The sequence below is a fragment of the Bactrocera dorsalis genome, chromosome 2 (assembly GCF_023373825.1).
Source record: "Bactrocera dorsalis isolate Fly_Bdor chromosome 2, ASM2337382v1, whole genome shotgun sequence".
NCBI classification, from domain to species: domain Eukaryota; kingdom Metazoa; phylum Arthropoda; class Insecta; order Diptera; family Tephritidae; genus Bactrocera; species Bactrocera dorsalis.
The window spans coordinates 96,893,473-96,914,407 of NC_064304.1; the positions used below are offsets into that span (position 1 = coordinate 96,893,473).

At 36.7% G+C, this 20,935-nt stretch overlaps 1 protein-coding gene and 1 non-coding gene across 2 annotated transcripts; one reads left to right on the forward strand and one right to left on the reverse strand.

The window, feature by feature from the left end:
- The first annotated feature begins 1,577 nt into the window (after window positions 1–1,577).
- LOC105231650 (T-complex protein 1 subunit eta) lies at window positions 1,578–20,603 on the forward strand. The gene is made up of 6 exons (XM_049449554.1): window positions 1,578–1,736; window positions 2,134–2,394; window positions 2,451–3,270; window positions 3,334–3,468; window positions 17,250–17,438; window positions 20,051–20,603. Exons 1-6 carry the CDS (start codon window positions 1,734–1,736, stop codon window positions 20,272–20,274), a joined length of 1,632 nt encoding a protein of 543 aa, XP_049305511.1. The 5' UTR covers window positions 1,578–1,733; the 3' UTR covers window positions 20,275–20,603.
- Window positions 9,562–9,698, reverse strand: LOC125776940 (U4atac minor spliceosomal RNA). The gene has a single exon (XR_007422054.1). It is a non-coding gene; the product is annotated as a U4atac minor spliceosomal RNA (small nuclear RNA).
- Window positions 20,604–20,935: the final 332 nt, after the last annotated feature.

Sequence of the window (20,935 nt, forward strand, 5' to 3'; positions counted from 1 at the left end):
AACAAGTTCAAACATAGTGACATAGAAGCAGTTCCTTTTCGTGCTGTTTAAATCGACGAAGAGGTTATTTGTGTCGATCTTCCTTTCATAACAAAAATCTGGTCGATATTAAAATTTCGTGGTCTAAAACCACACTCATAAGGTCCACTCAGTTTATTGATGGTGTACTCCATGCGATATTAAGAAGGTTTATCCCATAGTAATTGATGCAGGATGTAGGATGCCCCTTTTTGTGGATTGGACTGAACATCGTCTCGAGGAAAACGTGCGCAAAGTTGTTTGAGCGATCATAATGATTGTAAAACGTCGTAATAGTGGACTTTAGCGACGAACCGACAGCCAAGAAGGTGAAGATTGCAATTTCCACGACAGCCGGTTCTACGCACCGGAATTGACTCGGATTTCATCGACCAATGGCTGTTTTTTCGGCGCTAACTCCGTTTGGATCGGTAAGTGTTAATCTGTGTTCTTAAGGTGAAGATTGTCCGTTTTTTAGAGTCCATGAGGTGGAATTTACTTCCAGTAACTGGAAAAGGAAAAAAAAGGAAAATATCGCTTAATTTGGAGAACAAAAGGTGCTCTTACACCATGGCAACAATCATCACCATTTTCAGACGTCGGAAAATGGGAGCTGCTTTAAAACAGGCTGGTATTGGTCACCGTTTTCCAGAATCCATAAGATGTTATTTAGTACTACCTGGAGAAGGTCAAACCCATCATAGAGCTGTGCTATGCCCAATTATTAGTCCAGTTTGCCACCGTGTTGTGAAGGAAACGCTTTCATTTGGTGAGCAACAAGTTTTCTTCCATCATGACAACGATAATAGCCACTGTTATACGTCGAAAAAGTAAACTGCACCAGCAAACCTGCTCTGAGGATGTCGAAAACTATCTTATAGGCCGAATTGGCAATGGCCATCGTTCTCTTTTGAATTTTATAAGGTCAGATATTTCGATGACGTGGAGGCATGGGGCTCTGCAATTACAATGCATCGGTTCACAACTTCGTCGTCGCCACGATTAACGATTAACATGCAAATAGTAATCTGAACCTGGACTACGACTGCTGTCTCTTCTACCGTGGTCTTTTCATTTAGCTCTGTATGACTCCTTTTGGTTTCGAAATGTGAAAAAGTCAATGATAGGACAGAAATTTAAAACGAATAAGAGAATTAAGCCGCCAAAGAACTTTACTTTGCGAAACTACAGGAAACGGACTTCCAGACAGGTTTAAGAGGTTAGAAGGCATCTCTAGGTCAAGTGTATCGAATTAAAAGGAGATTATGTTGAGAAATAATTCGCCATTTTAAAAAAAGTTTATTTTATATTTTGTATCCGATCCACCCGCTCGTATACTTTTGTACATTGAAGCCTGGTGATCCGAAATGAATCATATCTGCCAATTAGAGGTGATCATCAAAAGTTATAATATAATAATTTGAACTATTGGAAAAATTAATTTTTAATTTATTAAAATTATTAATAAAAATAATCAAATTTTTATTTTAAATGCAACCATGCATATTTTTTTGAAACCAATGGGTTGGTAGCTCTGGTTGCTGACAGGCATGTATAGCTATCCCTTTCCCTCAACACACACATTTTCAACTGTCAAAAGTTTTGTTACTCATCGCCATCGTTGAAATTATATTCGCCGCGTGAGAAAACCGCTGTTGCTAATTTAATAAATATATTTTAAATCATTCACTGTATTACCATACAATTAATTAAATATGGTAAGTAAATGCATAAATTATTATAATGTGAAAATTCGCGACGGTAATGGGCGTAGTTGTCAATATATCTTAACAGTACATCTAAAGTATGTAATTTTGAACACATAGAAGATCAGACATTCAAGCACATGACGCATTTGCTTAAAAGAATTTTTTAACATTTCGTTGTATAGTAAAGAATATTTTAATATTTTTAAATGCTCACATTACTTACAGTAAATTAAACATGTAAATTAACTTCTGCTTAACATAACCTTCAAAGAATCTTCTCGCATGCACTATTTAGAGACAGCTGTGTGTGCTCTAGTATTGGTGTATTGCGGCGTGCTCGATGACAACACCCTGAAAAATAATTGATTCATGCGGCTAACTTTATTTTTTTTCAAATATTTTACAGCAACCGCAAATTGTACTTTTAAAAGAAGGTACTGACACCTCTCAGGGCAAGCCGCAACTCATATCCAACATCAATGCCTGTCAATCCATCGTGGACGCTGTGCGCACCACATTGGGACCGCGCGGCATGGACAAGCTTATTGTTGATGCTTCGGGTAAGGCGACAATTTCAAACGATGGTGCTACAATAATGAAGCTTTTGGACATTGTGCATCCCGCGGCTAAAACACTTGTCGACATAGCGAAATCACAAGATGCTGAGGTAGGAATATTATCATTTTTTAAATAACTTGGGATTAAGCGTATTTATAATTATAGGTTGGTGATGGTACCACATCAGTTGTGCTTTTGGCAGGTGAAATTTTGAAGCAAGTCAAACCGTTCGTTGAGGAAGGTGTGCATGCTCGTATCATCATTAAAGCTATTCGTAAGGCGCTTCAATTGTGCATGACCAAGATCAATGAAATGGCTGTACATGTTGAGGCTCAATCAAAGGAACAGCAACGTGCGTTATTGGAAAAGTGCGCTGCCACAGCTATGTCTTCAAAACTAATTCACCAGCAGAAGGATTTCTTCTCAAAAATGGTGGTAGACACCGTACTCTCCTTGGATGAGTTGTTACCCTTGAATATGATTGGTATCAAAAAGGTATCTGGTGGATCATTAGAGGAATCAGAACTTGTAGCTGGTGTTGCTTTTAAAAAGACATTCTCTTATGCTGGTTTCGAAATGGCACCGAAATCATATAAAAATTGCAACATAGCTCTATTAAACATAGAATTGGAACTAAAAGCCGAACGCGATAATGCCGAAGTGAGGGTGGATAATGTTAAAGAGTACCAGAAAGTCGTTGATGCCGAGTGGCAAATTTTATACAAAAAACTTGACAAAATTCACGCATCTGGTGCTAATGTTGTATTGTCCAAATTACCAATTGGTGATGTTGCTACACAGTATTTCGCAGATCGTGATATGTTCTGTGCAGGTCGTGTACCTGAAGAAGATTTGAAGCGTACAATGAAGGCATGCGGCGGCGCTGTTATGACCACTGCCAACGATATAAACGCTTCTGTATTGGGTCATTGTGAATATTTTGAAGAACGTCAAATTGGTGGAGAACGTTTCAACTTCTTCCAAGGTGAAACAAATTTATTATATATTTTTAATTTATTTTAACAATGTTTTGTTTTACATTCAAAAGGTTGTCCTAATGCCAAAACATGCACATTGATTTTGCGTGGAGGCGCCGAACAATTCCTTGAGGAAACCGAACGCTCACTACATGACGCTATTATGATTGTGCGACGTACAATTAAGCATGATTCCGTCGTTGCTGGTAAGTTATAATAATATTCATTTAGCTTTAAGTAATTTATTTCTGCATTGAGGAAATCCTGAAGGAATAACCACTACCACCTACAATTGTCGCATAACATTATCTATTATTGCCCATAAAAAACTGATTTTTACCGATAATATGTGCGAAACAAGGGTAAAATCGGTTCAATATTTTTCTTAGGCCAGATATATCTAATATAAGGATTTTCGAACTTCAGTTTGACTTTTTACCGTAGAAAAAGAAAATAGTATCTAAATTTAATAAAAGTGTGTCCTTATACCAGAATTGCATAAATCAGGTCAATATTTCCCCTAGCTCCCCTAGATAGAAATTAATTGAGGTTTTGCACTGTGACATATCGTCTTTTGTGCCCTCCCCTATATCACACATGGTCCCAAAGGTTCAACACTCTGTGGATGTGATGTGATCCTGGTCCACGTGGACAGATCCAAGGGCCTTGAGCCAATCTAGAATTAGGTGTTCTGGAGTTTCCGATACCACGTCGCAAAAGCGGCAGTTTGACCAAGAGGTTGTGTCCATGTTGACATGTGTTTCTTTAACCTGCAGTGACTAGTATAGAGCGCGACTAGGAGACGGAATTTTTCTCGGAGGGAGGCTGTAACTTCCCAATGGTAGCTTGGCTTCGCGCTTTCCTGTTGCCTTTCCTCCTCCGTGTGGGGCAAGTTCTTTATGGTGTGAGACCCCACCGCAGTGCATGGTTCTGAGCAGCTTAGTTCGTCGGTCAGCTCATTGTCGGCACCCAAATCAAGTGGACGCAACTGATATGCGGTTCTGTCTTCCTATACACTCTTCCATTAATAGCGATTTTAAGGATTTTCGAATATCCGATTCACTTCATTCCACATATATCTTAATAAAACTTAATGCCCATCTTTTTCTGGTAATAATATACCCGAACTTAGCTCTTCCTTACTTGTTTGTTATATTTTTGCCTTTCACTTTATTGTCTGGACAAACTTTGTTGCCAATTTTGTTAACTGCTTTTGTTTTTGGTTGCTAGCGGTGGCGCTGGTGCTGGTATCAGTTATTTGCAACTTTCTAAATTTGAATTTCTCTCCCCTAATGGAGCAGTGGGCAATCTTGGTGCATGGTAGGCTGTCAGTTTGAAATAGCGTTCAATTTACACAAATGCAGAATTTGCGTACCACCCCTCGCCCATTCTACGAAACCAAAGATTTCGACTGATATACTGCCGTTTGCTTTAACAGCTGCATCCGCCTGCATCGATCGTGTATTTACGCCATTATTATTAATTTTGTGCTCGCAGCGGTTACTGAGCATTTGCATTAGTGATTCTTCTTGCTGAGCTGCTGCTCGTATTTACATCGTTCGCTGCCAGTTGCTTAGACAATACTTAATCTGTTCACAGTTGATTTTTTTTTATCGATTTCGAATGTTTAGTGGCGAACAGGCAATTTATAATTTCCTCTGAAGCAGCATAGTATCGTTAAACATGCTATGTTTTCAATACATAATTGCGAACGTTTCTCACCTATCAATTTCAACGAATTCTTCAGCACCCATTTTCTTGTGTAAGTCCCACTGTGATGGCGCAGAATAAACCGGTCCGGCTTGCTTCAATTTAATTTTAGCTTGTGTGCATTTGCAGTATTACTAATCTAATAATCTGCATAAAAAATGCTAGTTTTATAATAAATTAGCAAAATTAAAATATTTTTCATCACATAAACTCGCTACCTTTTCCAAAAGTAAATGAAGTACTTGACATTTTGACATACATACATATTTATATATTGATATTTGTTGTAAATTTTTCCTATCTGTAAATTGAATATTATTCCGCTCTTTTTCGTCTCATTTTCTTTTGCATACACCGCTAATACTCACGTTTCTTCCAGAAGAAATGCGGTCGACGTCTGCCCACTTTGTGAATCGTTTCGTTTCATTTGCCGTCTCGTAATCAACCGTTGTATCCGTATTGCGTTTGCCAAATTTCAACCACACAAATCCGCTGCTTTTTTCTTCTGCATGGTTGCTGTGGTTCCTTGTTTTCGTTTCATTTCTAGTTTCCATTATTTTCATCAATAGTTTGTATTATTGTAACCATGCTTGGCCACCGCCATCAATTTCAACTCAATTATCGATATATTCCGTTTTTCATGGCAACATTTAGGGAAAGTCGTAAAGCTGTTGTTATTGTTGTAACGGCAAAAAACATTTTTGAAGTATTTTCCAAGCCTGGTGCCAAGTTACCAGTTGTTGGCCGAATAAAAATTAGGGTCCGTTCCGAGTTAAGTAAACCCGATTGTCTTCGGAACGAAACAGAAAGAATTCTCTTCCTGAATGGTTGTTATTGTAGCGCCAGAAGCCATACCCCATTAAATTTTGACTTCTTTCCTCAATATCGGAATGATGTTGTTGCAAATGCGCATTCTATAAGATTAAGGAATGCTGCCGTGTTAACAGCATGTGACAGGATAAAAATCCTGTAAAAAAAGACAAGGGAATCGGCCGGCCGGTCCTTAACTACGCCGCACCATATGGACGCCTGGATACAGTGAAACGCAGACGAGGAGCTGCAGACTTGTCAAAATACTGCACTCCGGACTACGACAGATATCTTCTAATAAACACTTGCATAGTGAAGCTCGTATGCTCCCAGTTATAGAGCATAATGAACTTCTCTCCTAGCAGCTGCTGCTGGGGTGCTTTCGCAGAAATTATTCTTACAGTTACCTGCTTGGAGCGGAACCGCCTCCTAGGAACATCAAGAGGTCATTCCTCAATTACGTCGACGACATCAGACAACACGTCGACCAGACTTCGGACATCACTAACTTCCGAAAAGCACTGGCCGCCATTCACAGCAGAGCCATTCACCGACCTCCCTTTCAGTGAATGGCGTACTTGGTGTCAATCTACCACCCATTGCAGACGAAAAGCTCGAGTGGCCGCGAAAAACGAGAGTGACCCTTGCGCAACTTCGTTCTGAACCCTGTATCAGGTTAAACTTCTAATTATCCAGAATAGACCCAATATCCAATATACAAGTTGTGTTCCAAAGTAAACAAGACTTTCTTTGAAATTCATGAAAATGAAATAGAACATCTCCAAAACATCGAGTTATCGCATTTTGACCAAACATTTAAGCTTACGAAAGGTGTGTGCAAGGTTTCTTCTGCACAAATTGATTGACGACTAAAAATTGCTCAGAATCCAACATTCGAAAGACGATTATTTGACCAAAAATCACATTTTAACCATTGACCACTCCCCGTATTCGCCTGATATGGCACCGTGCGATTTCTACCTTTTCGGAAAAATGCATTTGCCCTTGAAAGGAAAGCGTTATGCAGACGCAGAGACCATTCAAAAGGCTTGCACCGGCATACTGGTGGCCATACCGGACATAGAGCTAAGACACTCATTCGACATGCTTTTGAACCGTGCAAAAATCTGTATTGAAGCAGAAGGAGACCACTATTTGTTCTGTTTTTTTTCTGTCCTGTTTACTTTGGAACACACCTTGTATGTCCTGCGTGTAATAAGTATCCACATGACACTGGCCACATCTATATTAATAATTGCAATAAATTTTGTAAATAATATTGTATTATGTAACTGTCTGTCGCAAACTATCAACCTTTTAGCAATATTTTATGATTTCTAAATATTTATTTAATGTCATTAGTAACAGTCGCGTTACAAGAAATATTACTGACTTTACTACTAAATTATGTATGCATTCCATCTGTTGTTTTTGTTGCCTAATGCAACGTGACTTGTACAAAATCATTTGCATTCATGCTTACATTCATAACAAAACAGATTTGAATGACGACATAAAAATATATACAACATATTCCAATTTTTACGGTTCTGACATCCCTGTTCATGTGCAGTCGTTCTCCGTCGCTAAATTAAATAACGAGCGTTCTTGCTTTTTTCTTATTTCCATAAATATTTATTTTGCGAATATTCGCGTATGTGGCACGTTTATCGCTTCTCTTTGTCAATAAAATGCACAAAGAACAATACGAGATAAGTTGACGACGTCGAAGTAAATTGTGAGAACAAAAAAAATACATTAACAAAAACTAAGGAAGGGCTAAGTTTGGGTGCAACCGAACATTCTATATTCTTGGAACTTGCAAGAATAAAAGCCAAGGAAAGATCTTTAGGTGTAAAACCATTTATATAGAGTGAAGTCAGCCGGAAGTTAGAAAATCCTGATATTAGTTATGTATATATGTAGTAGGTAGCTAAGCCAAGATTTCGCTCAAATTTATTTCTTTTATGAACAAAGATACACAGTTATGAATAAAGCACGTTCTCTTAATTTCATTGGGATAACTCACATATTGGCCGATATATGCGGTACAAAGTCTGGCCGAAGTTCGAAAATCTTTATATTAAGTATATGGGGGCTGAGGGAAGTATTTGATCCGATTCAACCCATTTTTAACACACGGGCATGCCATCATAAGATAAGGATTATTCCTTAATTTTAGTTATAAATATCTCACATTGACCGACATTTTCGATCAAAAGTCAGCTATAGGTACCGGTACCGGTATTCGGTACCTATATATTCGGTACCTAAGGGCTTGAATAGTTTCTATTGGATTGTAAAAATGTTTGGTCATAAGATGGCACACACTAAAGACATTATTCGTTCAAAGTTTTATCCCGTTATATTAATTGCTTCTTGATTTCTGTACTAGAAACCTAACAATTCTGTACTAGAAAACCAATGCAGAAATAATGCTGCGTGCCAAATTTTGTCGAAATCGGTTAGTGAGGTCCCGAGATATAGGATTTCACCAAAAAGTGGGCGGTGCCACGCCCGTCGTCCAATTTTCAGAAGCCCTCTCATACCATCTCGGAGGTAAAATTTAATGCCTCTGGCGTAATTCTTTTAGTAGTTTTGAACAGTACAATCATATGGGGAGATAGCGTCCTTAAAATTTAAAAAAAATTAGAAAAATTATTCGATATAATAAAATTTGTTATCGCCTTTTATAAAATAAATGCGAACTCTCAAACTCTTTGAAATAATATATAATAATTTTTTGACAAATTTTCCTTTTGTTTTGTTTATTACTGTTTCTACTCCCACCATATTGTACAGCGACTTGTTGTGCAATGCCAATTGGTTTCAATTGAAGTCACGTTGCACGTTGCAAATACACAATCAAAATTCCTATATGTATGCATATGTACACATCTGTACAAAATAATAGGTGTTTGTCTCCATGTCATATTTGGAAATTTTCTAAAACATAAAATGCAACTTTGCAGTGGAAGAAAAGTTGCACGGATGCCACTTATTCCATTATAAAATAACTTTGTAAATATACCAGGACATTTTTAGTCGAACTATACTTCTTTGGAAGCCTGTTTCTGCCAAACCCGAAGGTGATTTTAACAATTCTGCGCGCTTTATTTTAATGCAACTGACATCTTATAGCATCGACCGTCGCTTGAACTATTTTCGCTTCAGTCTCCGTATCTCCTCTCGCTTACACTCTGGCATGAACCTTAAGATTTCCCCATACAAAACTCTCTTGGACTATATTCACACGGGGACTGTTTTGATGGCCTAAACCGGCTTTAATGAGCAACAAAAAGAGTCCACGTCTGAACGCTGCATTGAAATTTTTTCTTTTGCCCTAACACCATACACTTTTCGTCTTTTGGGGTATGCTTCTATTATTTTGCTCAGCATTTTTGCATATAAAACATATGTACGTCCTCGAGTTCGCTAAATAAATGCTTATGAAACCCATTCAAAAGTAAATAAAATAGAACGAAATTTGAAATTCAAATGAAAAGCACAATTTTTGCAAAATCTGCATGTCCATTTTGTCCACGTCATTGATGGCGGATTAGAAGAAATACAACTGATACTAAGCATTTTTAAATTGGCCTAGTCACCGCAGTACAATCACTTTTGCTAAATTAATTTCTATTCAGTGTTAGTATGGGTATGCGCTTATCACGCGAGCGTCATCTCACACTCAGACACATACACACACACGCGAACATAGTTTTATTTGTAAACAAAGCAATTAATTAATTTATTAAACCCCCTATAAAGTAAGAGGGCTTTCCAAAAATTCCGAACGAGCGAAGCCACACAGTGTGTAGAATTCGCCGCACGGGGTATATGTTTGTATGGTTGTCAGCATAAATACCCTCACTAAACGCTCATTGGATATTATGCTCCCCATGACAAGGAAGACAGTTTGTGCAAGCAATTCAATGCTTATACATGCGTTTCTACAAATCAGTTGAGAATTACAATTAACATCAACCGCGGGTAACGAAAAAATATTATACCGACAATATTAAATGGAGTATGAAACTTTTTTCTGCAAAAACTGGTTTTTTTCACTGTGACTGTTGTGGAAGAATTGTGTTGCATAAATGGGGATGGTGATGGAATTTGTATCACTTCGTTGAAAATAGCAAAATAAAATTTGTTTGACCTGTGACCACGAGTATTATTTTCACATACAAGTATATATTCAATAACATACATATGTATGTACATAAGTTAAAGACTTCGGAGTACTGTCAGTCCATCCGAGCAATAGCAACTTAAGTAAAATTTGATGTATGTACATATCTCAGGTGAATACGATGATTGTGGCACGATATTGGTGGAAAATTTGGCGAAAAACTCACGAAGAATCATAGCAGTATGCGACGGTGCATTATCGTGGTGTAAAAACCAAGAGCTTTCGGCCCTTAATTCCGGCCGCTTTTTACGAATAACTTCGCGTAAACGACGCATAACACTCAAATAGTATTCGTTGTTGACAGTTTGGCCGTTCGGTAGGAATTCGGAGTGCACCACAACTCGATAATCGAAGAAAACTGTGAACATAGCCTTGATTTTTGATCTGCTTTGATGTGGATTTTTGGCTTTGGTTCATCTTTGTCACGATATTCAGCCGATTGATCGTCTGTGTCTGGGTCGTAAGCATAGATCCACGGTTCATCGCAAGTAATAAAACGTTTCATGACATCCTGGTAATCGGAAAGCATTGTTTCACAGAAGTTAACGCGATGCTTTTTTCGAAAAATTTAATTATTTTGGAACCAATCGTGCTTTCAATTTTTTTAGGCCCAAATGATCTTTGAAAATGGTTTTCACTAATTCTTCCAATATTCCATCGATGCCAGTAAGATATCTGACTGTTAATCGTGAATTCTCAAGCAGCAATTTCTTTATTTTGTTGGCGTATCGATCATAAGTTAATGGTCGTCCTGGGCATGGTTTATCTTTAACGCTTTCTCAACCCTCATTGAATAATTTGTACCAATCAAAAACACTTGCTCGCGACAAACAATTATCACTAAAGGCGTTTTCAACATTCTGATCGTTTCGGCACCAGAAATTTGATAGATTTGTATATTTCGACGAAATTGTTTTCTCATTAAAAAGTGTTACTATTTTTTGCCCACAGTGAGCCCACTACGAAAAACAAATCAAATATTTATTTTATGGAGTATTCTTAAAGTTATCATCTTTTTCTAACCACAAACATATTTTATGGCGCTTAGTATTCATAGTTGTTCGATTTCACTTTTTATCTCTCGATGTTTGCATGACCGAATGCAGACATTACGCCAAAATCAATTTTCTTACGAGTATGCTCATGCCACGTGACTGGAAACCTTTACCATACACTCTCTGCAACAGTTGAGAGAAGCGTCGTTTCACATCCTTTGATCACGTGGTTGTGTGACGTTTAGAAAAGGTTGCCAACAGGTAAGCATACAAGAACAGACACAGGGAAGCAACGTGACTTGACTGTATGTCAAAATACAAGTATTCCATGCAATTGAACTTCTTGATATTCATGGGAAACCACAATTGTTTCCCTTCTACGAATTGCACTGTTGTGTTCTATTATGAAGGCGTCTGTCAAATGCAGGTTTTTTTTGCCAATTTGTGGTGACTTTTGAGTAGCTACATATGAAGCTTACAATAATCGCGTTACCAGAAGCTCGGATAATATAACAAATCTTACTTATAATACTTGGCGTAACTTTTTCAAAGTCAAGATATGCCAACTAAGGTTATTTCCAATGAACAGGGTATATAAAATTTGTAACACCCAGAATAAAGAATATAACTTCGAATATACTATAACTGCGAGTATTTAAATAATCAGCGTAACGATCAAAGTCGATTTAACCATGCCCCTCTGTCTGTCTGTCTGCATATAGGGTTTTTCTATAGGGCACTACAAAGGAAGACCGATAGGGATAGCAAACAACGCCATATTTCCATATTTTCCCCCCACATTGACATTTTTCTTTAGTAAGGTTTGCCATTTCATCATGGAAAGATATAGGATCCAACAACGAGTCGAAATTATTAAATTTTACTACCGAAAATCGTAGTCAGTGGGCTCAACTTTAAGAGCTATAAGCGAACTAGTCCTTCAGTTTTTGAGATATCCGTCTGAAATTTCCCACACGTACTTTTCTACCCAAAAAGCTGCTCATTTGTAGATATCCTCGATATTTGACCACTATAGCATATAGCTGCCATGCAAACCGATCGATCCAAATCATGTTTTTGTATGGAAATCTTGTTTATTTCACCAGATATATTCACAAAATTTGACTTAAATTTTTGTCCAAGGTGACGCTAAAATCTTCGAGCCAATCGTTCAGTTCAGAGCACTATAACATATAGCTGTCATACAAACTGACCGATCCAAATCAATGTCTGATATGAAAAACTTATTTATTTAACAAGATATCTTCACCAAATTCGGCATAAATTATTTTCCAAGCCAAAGCTACAATTTTCGAAACTATTATAGAAATTGGGCGTCTATAACATATAGCTGTCATACGAACTGCACGATGAAAATCAAGTTTTACTGGTAAACTTTTTTATTTGACGAGATACATACATACATACATATATCACGAAATTTGGCACCGATTATTGTCCTAAGCGCTTAACAATATCATACGGCTGACATACAAGCCGGTCGAACTTTACTTTGATTTTGTCAAGACCTTTTGATACCCTTTTGTGCTATGAAAAATGCACCAATGTTTTCTATTGTGCCTTCAATGCAGTCGAAGTTAACTGTTTTCTGTTTCTTGTGCAAAAAGTATTATATGCATATTTTATGAAAGGATTTTTTTATATACGTTATCATAAATATAACGTTGTTTGTTTATAAGTTTTACGCTTAAACTCAGAAATTACATTTTTCTTACCCGCCCAACTCCAACCAGTTACACTGGCACCGCCTTCGTAGTGCGGTAAGTGCTGGTAGCTGTTGCCTTAGTATGTACTACGTGCATAGTGGCCGCAAGTTGTGCAAAATGCAGTTTCAGTACCCATGGCTAGTTCAATGACCCCATGGTACCTGTTTGTTTTTGTGGAAAACTGTGCGTGTGTATACATACATATGTATTCGTTGCGGCAATGCAGTGTGACTTGCATTGCAAGTTGTTGACTTGTCGCTTAGTCGTTGCGTATCTTGTTGGCCTTGTTGTTGACGCAGTAGCTTGTCCAGCTGTTGGTAGCATATGTCAAAAGCAAGATTATCTATGTTTTTGAATTTTCAAAAATATGAGGCAGGAAAGTATGAGCTTCTGAACAGCGTAGGAAATTGGTTCTGCGCAAATTACGCAAACTCATTTCTCAATAGCAAATACTATCTGGATACACAAAGTTATAGTGAAGTAAACGTGTTTGCATTGTCTACATTTAACGCAAAATGATTTAAAAAACGCATTTTCGTGAGATAATTAATAATTGCTCTGTTTATGATCTAGCTTTCTTATGTGTATAATACATACAATTTTAACGCATTGCAGTGTTTATTTTTTATTTATGCGTGTTGTTAACGAGTTCTCCAAACAAAAATTAAAGCAGCTTTTGTGTTGACATGACAGAAACGCAATTAAATGGACTCAACAGTGTAGCTGGCGATTATTTTCCATAACTGCAGCAAGTACATGTGGTATATACCTATGTATGTATATATGTATATGTTTGTACATATGTACAGTTACGGACACTAAAATAGCCTCAAAGGTTTTTTTTTTGAAACAACAGTATAATTTTTTTTGAACAAAAAAGTACACGAAAAATGTAAATAAAACATAAAATACTTAATTATTCATCAATATTTATTTTGTCGCCTTCAAAGTAATGCCTACCAAATGTAATACACTTATGCACTTTTTATTAATACTTTTTGGCCTTCAGCTGCTTCAGCGAATTTTGTTTTATGTCCTCGATCAACTGAAAACGGGTACCACGGAGCGGCAATTTCAGTTTGGGGGAACAAGAAAAAATCACACGAAACCTAATCTGGTGAATGCGGTGGTTGATTAATGCAATTCATTACGTTTTTGAACCAAAGAGACTTCTCTACGGCATTTTTTGAAAATAAATCAGTTTTATCGGAACGGGTTGAGCAAGAACGCGTTTCATACACAAAATATCCACCAAAATCATTCGAACGTACTCACGAGAGATATCGAGCTCTCTTGTCATCTCTCTAACACCTTTAACACGATTTTAAAGCACCACATCCTTCACTTTTTTAATATTTTCATCAGTTGAAGAGATCGAAAGTCGTACAGCACGAGGCATGAGTTTAACGATCGTCTTTGAAGGCTTTGTACCACGCGTAGGCTTGTGTTTTTGATAAAACTGAATCACCGCAAGCCTTTTTCGATATTCGCAATGATTCCGCACAAGAAATTTGGTTTTAAATACAAAATTTTACACAAATTCTCTGTTTGATATTCTTACCCATTGTAAAAATCGCAACGCACCACTGAGGTGAACTGGTTAACACGTTCGCGGACGCAAAAAATTTTAGGGAGCTGCAAAAATATACAGGCAATTATTTTTGAAACTAGTTGTAATATCCGAAATCTAATTAGACATATATTATAAGAGTAGTCAGAACATCGTATTTTAACCGTTATATACAATGAATGCTATAGCATCCACGACGATATAGATAATATTTTTCAACAAGAATGACGTGAATGAATTTGTAAATACACTGAGAAAAGATAAAATAATATGAAAGTATCTAATGAACCAATTGGTCATTATTTCGAAATGTGTATTAATTACAAAAACTTAAGATTGTATAAAATTAAATGAATAAAAATTGGCTTTAAAGTTTGAATGCTATAGCATTCACGTCCGCGAACGTGTTAAACCGAAAAATAAGGCCGAACTCTGGGAGAAGGGTCATAAGGTCGGGTATTTTGTTCCACATAGCACTTGCCGTAACGTAAGTCAGTCTATGCCTAGAAAATTTGCATCTGTATTAGACGATAAAGGGTACGCTACAAAGTGCTAAATTGTTTCTAATAGTTCGATTAAAAAAGTTATTATTATTAATGTAAGATATTTTAATTCAATTTTTTTTGTCCTCAGAATTCTTAAAATTTGTATTTTAACTTCGTTTTTGCAATATTTATGAAATGTTTATTTTTTCAATTTTTTTACTGCTAGCAATAACACTTTTTATAAAAAAATTGAATTTTTAATAGAATTTAAATCAAATACATACTTTTTTTGGAACGGAAAATTATTACTATGGTTAATTCTCTTTTATTGTTCGCAACTGTAAAGGCGTGTATTAACGCTATAGTGCATAAAGAATTTATTTTATTTAGTACTGTTCGTTTTGTTATTGCATTTGAGCTTTGCTGAGTGCATTGGCCCAGCGTCTTTGAAACGATCGATTTCAATAACACCAAGCTTTTGTGTTGCACGTATAAATGTACGTAAACATCTCTAATATGTAGACAGTCTGGTAATGTGTAATCTTAAAAAAAAAAGTTGTTTAGAACTACAAGCAACAGTTGAATGAAACACCTTGAAGACTTACGGTTATAGATATGCATGAAGGTTCATATGCTACATATTTGCAAATGGATTGTATTGTATCCATATGTAAATACATAGTACATAGGAGATATGATCAGTAATAAAAATAGTAAGCTGGTCTAGAATGGTTGTGCTGCCTTTGATGTAAGATATATTTTCAATATATTTGGACTCACATGAAACTATCAATGTTTTTGTAAGATCCACGCTCGTTTATTTTCAAATCTTTAAACCGATTTTACATGCAAACATGGCAAAAATAATTTATTTATTTATAATATCATCTTTTTTTTTAAAGGAGAAGACGGAGAGAAAAATCTCCGAAAACATATGTTAAATTTCAATAAAATTCCTTGTATGAGCATTTATTGCATAATTTTCCAATCATCAATCTCTTTTTAAGGGCAAGTACTCTGCCATCATATGACACACCCAATAACTTTAATACTTGTATAATACCTTACTTCCATCACTTCTCCTACTTCGGTAGGACTTCCACTATCGAAGCTGCAATGACTCACCTGTGTGTCGGGTGCCATGCGCACTTGTCCGTTGACGACACTTGAAGTCTTGCTGGATCTCACACCGCGTCATCTAGTAATCGGTCAAGTTGCCAAACACACACTGCTCCAAATGTCAGCAGAAGGGTTTGCAAAGCTAAGGTAATCTCTTCTCAACGCATGAAGCACCTAAGTGCAAAATACTGCTGGCTTTTCTCTCAAGGGACAGCATTACCAAAAGTGTTAACTTCTCTAGGAAGTTTAAGGTTACCCTCAGCGGTTGACCCCCATACCATAAAACAGCTACTCCACAAGGCTGAAGCAGTGGGTAGGGAGAAGCATTGGCAACAACTCCCAGGCATGCGCCCTGCCAAGCTTGTATTGGTGGTTTAAATATGTAATCAACATTCCAAGGGAAAACTCAGACTAATTGTAGCCTTCCACACTAGCCATTGTAAGCTCAAGAAACATTTATATAACGTAACCCTAACTTCTTGTTTGAACCGCCGGTTCTGCGACATTTAGTCTCAAGCTCCAGAACACCTGATTTTTGACTGCATAGCAGTTTGTAGGCCCAAGATAAAGGCCCTTGGATCCATATTTCCAAATAGGGATAACATCACCTCAACAGCACCTAGCAGTATATTGGAATTTATCAATTTGCTGGGGCTTAGTGAGTCGTTGTGACGTAGGAGAGGGCACAATAGACCTTAGGTCGCGTTGCAATCCTCATTTACTTATCTAATATAATCTTATGTAGTTCCTAGTGAAACTATTCTCTCTGTACCACATTAAAATATACAAAATTATCCGAAAATTCAACCAAAGGATAGAGGAGTTAGTGTACTATAACTTGATATTCATATTTGCTCCTAGTGTCTGATAGCTTGTTCGCTATGTTGTAAAATTTCTGCATACCTTGGTGATTTACAGTTATCTAGGAAATCTAAACAATTTCTTCGGAGATTGCATTATGGCTTTAGACAATAACTCATGCCAAATTTCGTGAAGATACAGACATACATATGTATGTATGTAGATATCTCTTCGAATGAGAATGTTTCTCATACAAGCATTTGATTCCGATCGTTCACTTTGTATGGATCGCCCTTATATTGGTCCGATATCGAGATCTCAAAAATAGAGGGAGCAGTACGTATACATATATAGAGACAGACCGTCACGGACGTTTATCAATTATAAATACATTTCATAGGGTCTGCGATGTGCTTCTGTGTGTTACAAACATAGTAACAAACTTAATATACCCTTTTCGAAGTATTATTTAAGCACATTCTTATATATAAAAATATATTGGTATTTTGGAAATTTAAAACTTTCTTATTTATTTACATACTTATGTATATATTTCCTTATTTACTTATTTTTAGGTGGTGGCGCCATCGAAATGGAGCTGTCTAAAATCCTCCGGGAATATTCACGAACCATCGCTGGAAAGGAGCAACTGTTGATCGCCGCCATTGCCAAAGCTCTGGAGATTATTCCACGTCAACTGTGCGACAATGCTGGTTTTGACGCCACTAACATTCTGAACAAGCTGCGGCAAAAACATGCTCAAGGTACGTTTATATTACATAATTTAAAGGATGTGTTAAAGAACCCTTGCTAGATGCCACAATTTCCGCTTAAAATGTATGAAGCCAAATATTTTAAATATATATGCATATAACTATGTATGTATGTAGATTTACGTCATATATTTATGTACATGAATACGTACCTGATTCACTTTTGGCTTTGTTAGCACTTCCAGCTAGTCTCTTTGTCATTTGTAGTCGTTTAATTAAGTATGTACATACTATGTGTATACATATAAGCGTGAGAGTGCTACCCATTACGTATTTACAAGATTATTGCTAAACACAAAACCATAGGAAATCGAGAGATAAACAAAATAAATACTAAGTAAAAAAAAACACAACTGTTGCTCGATTTTACGTTTTTTTATAACAAAAAAGTCACGTAGCCACCGAAACGAAATGAAACGGCTGATTACGCAGCCTCGAGCCAAAAACGAATGAGCGTAAATATGTATATACATACATACATACATATAAGTGATTACACAAACATATCGACTACAAGAAGTATATACGTATGTATATGTACAATTAATACATATATTTGTACGAGTGCATAAATTTGTTTATATCATACCGTAGTTTCGCGTTTGTTGTCTTATTATTTTCATTTTTTTTTTTTTGAATATTTTTAAATTTTTCTATGTGTATACATATAATTATGGACAAGTATGCAAGTTGCAAGCTTTTATTTTTTATATTTTACCGTAAGATTGCAATAAAACGAATTTGAAGGTACAAAACAGAAAACGAATTTTAAATGAGAAAAGATAAGATTAAATTAGATAAGATTGTCTGCAAAAATTGAAAATTTTATTTTTATAAATAAATTTGGACATAGTTAAATAAAAGTAAAGCTCCAAATGTCCAATTAGGCTATGCCCCATGCTTTATAGTAATTTCAAATCCCCTCTCCCAAACTATTGTTTACAGCAAAACCCTACATCTCAAATTATTCAAATTCAACTTCTTAAGGTGGTTTCATGGGTTTCTTCGAGCAAAATCCGCCTTATTTTCATATTTTTTTTATATTCATACTTTCCATTATTACAAAGATTTTGGGAAATTTTGATTTCACTGATAAAGTAGTTTTATGCTAAAAATAAATTTGCACTTTAGGGTGGTATAAATCGATATGTTTATGTTAAATATTATCCCTTCTGTTATTACTGACAAATAAAGCTGCGAAGTTTACAGTACAGGGTTTGTCCGGAAAGTAATAGGAATGATTTTCTGCTGCCGCGAATGTAAGTACTTCGGAATGTTCGCGCACCGACTGGATTCGTTATAGGGCCCTGTTTCCGTGAGTGCTGCAAGCCGAAAATGCAGCTTTCGCAAGAGCCGATTAAATTATGTGTGGAACTCGGTAAATCTGCGACAGAGACGTTTGGTATGATCAAACATGCTTACCCAAATGTTGGTTTAGCAAGAAGTGGTGTGTTTCGGTGGGTGGGCCGGGAAAAGGTCGCTGATGAATGAGCAAATCCAAAGCGAAAATGATGCTCATTGTCTTGTCCATCATGAACGCCATGTTTTACGTGGAAGTCCTCGAGAGACTCAAACGAAGAGTCAATCGAGTCCGGCAAGACTTTGCAACCGATTGGAAGTTGCACGAGAACGCCGCGGCTCACACCGCCTTTTTGTGAACAACTACCTAACCAAGGCCGTCATCCCAATGCTTCCGCAGCCGCCTTACAGAGCCCATATGTGACCCCCGGACTTTTTTTTGTTTCCTTGCCTGAAAAGGCCGTTGAAAGGCAAGCTTTTTGAGACGACAGAGGCGATCCAAACAGCATGCACCTCGTCTCTCAAGGCTATTCCGGAAAATGTCTTCCGTGACGCTTCCAATTCTTAGAAATTGCGCTGGCAGCGCTGCATCGACGCAGTAGGAGTTTATTTTGATAGTTTTTAAAGAATTGTAACGGTTGGTTTAATAAATTTTTTTGAATCACCTCAGTCCTATTATTTTCCGGACAAACCCTATATATCCGTTATTAATATTGTATATGCAAAACATCGATTATTTAAAGATTATTGGATATAACACCTTAAGCTTAGTTAAAGTAACTCGAGGTATTAGAGCGGGTCGGTTTTTTTATATAAAATCATGTATGAGGAAAGTGTTTTAAGGATCATTTTAAAATTTTTTTTCTAACAGACTATGGGTCTAAAACCGGTTTTGAGCCAGTGATTTTTAAGGCGAAGTTTTAAAAATATGAATAATCGGTTGTATGGGAAATGCTATAGTTGTCCGATCTGGACGAATGCGGTAAATGATCAATAGAATATCAGTATGCACCTACGTATTAAATTTCGTTCGGATATCTCAAAAAATGACGAACAAATCTACGCTTTGAAAATCACTAGATCGGTTTTAGACCCAAATTCTCTTAGGTAAAGTTGTTTAGAACGATTGGGGACTTTTTTTCGCTTTTTTTTTTGGCTCCCCATAGAACAACCCGCTCTAATGTACTTATAAAGTTATTCAGAATAATCCTAAGATGATTTATGCCTACGCCATTTTCTCATTTCTACAAACATTCCTTCTATATCTATTAACATGAATTTTATTTCTCTGATTCATCTAATAGGCGGTCAATGGTTTGGCGTCGATATCACCAAGGAGCATATTGCCGACAATTTCGACCAGTGCGTATGGGAGCCTTCGATTATCAAAATCAATGCTTTAACTGCCGCTGCCGAGGCTGCCTGCATGATACTCTCTGTCGATGAAACCATTAAAAGCCCCAACGCTGGCAATCAGCAGATGCCTATGGCTGGAGGCATGGGTCGCGGCATGGGAAGACCCATGTAAGCGCAATGTACTCGCATTTCAATAATTTTGTAACTTCATCATAGAATCACATCAAAAGTCATTAACGCCAGGAGCTGAATTCACATGCTAACTGTTTCTCCAGTAAAACTTTAAGTTTCTTTATCAAAATATGGTAATAAAATGCTAGTTACTAACTTCCAATAAACTGTATTGTAATTATTTCTCTGAAATTTTTGAAATGTACATGCAATTCATTACTTGTTAGCATACCAATTTTTTTTAAAGCATTTGAAGCTTTTACCTAACAATTTATAATATGAAATGGCCTTTATTAAATAAAAATAAAACTCATAAAGAAAAATGACAAAGGCGGAGTTTTTATCGCAACATTTTTATAATAGATAAGTACGGGTATGTATGTATGTGTGTATATGTAGGCATAGGTTTATGTGTATAAATATCTAAGTGATTTTTGCGACGCAATTACCAAAATAGCCGCCGTCAGCAAGACTCCTGGACACTTTGTGCTGCCTTTTATCGTTGACAGCCACAAAAACAACGCAGAATACTACTTTACCCGGGAAATGAGCGCCAATTCCGGCATAGCGGTTTGTATACATAAATTCTAGTGGGCGCGCGGCTTCGCAAGTGTCAACATTACCGTCTTCTCATATTCTCTTATTATCGTCCATAACTGTAG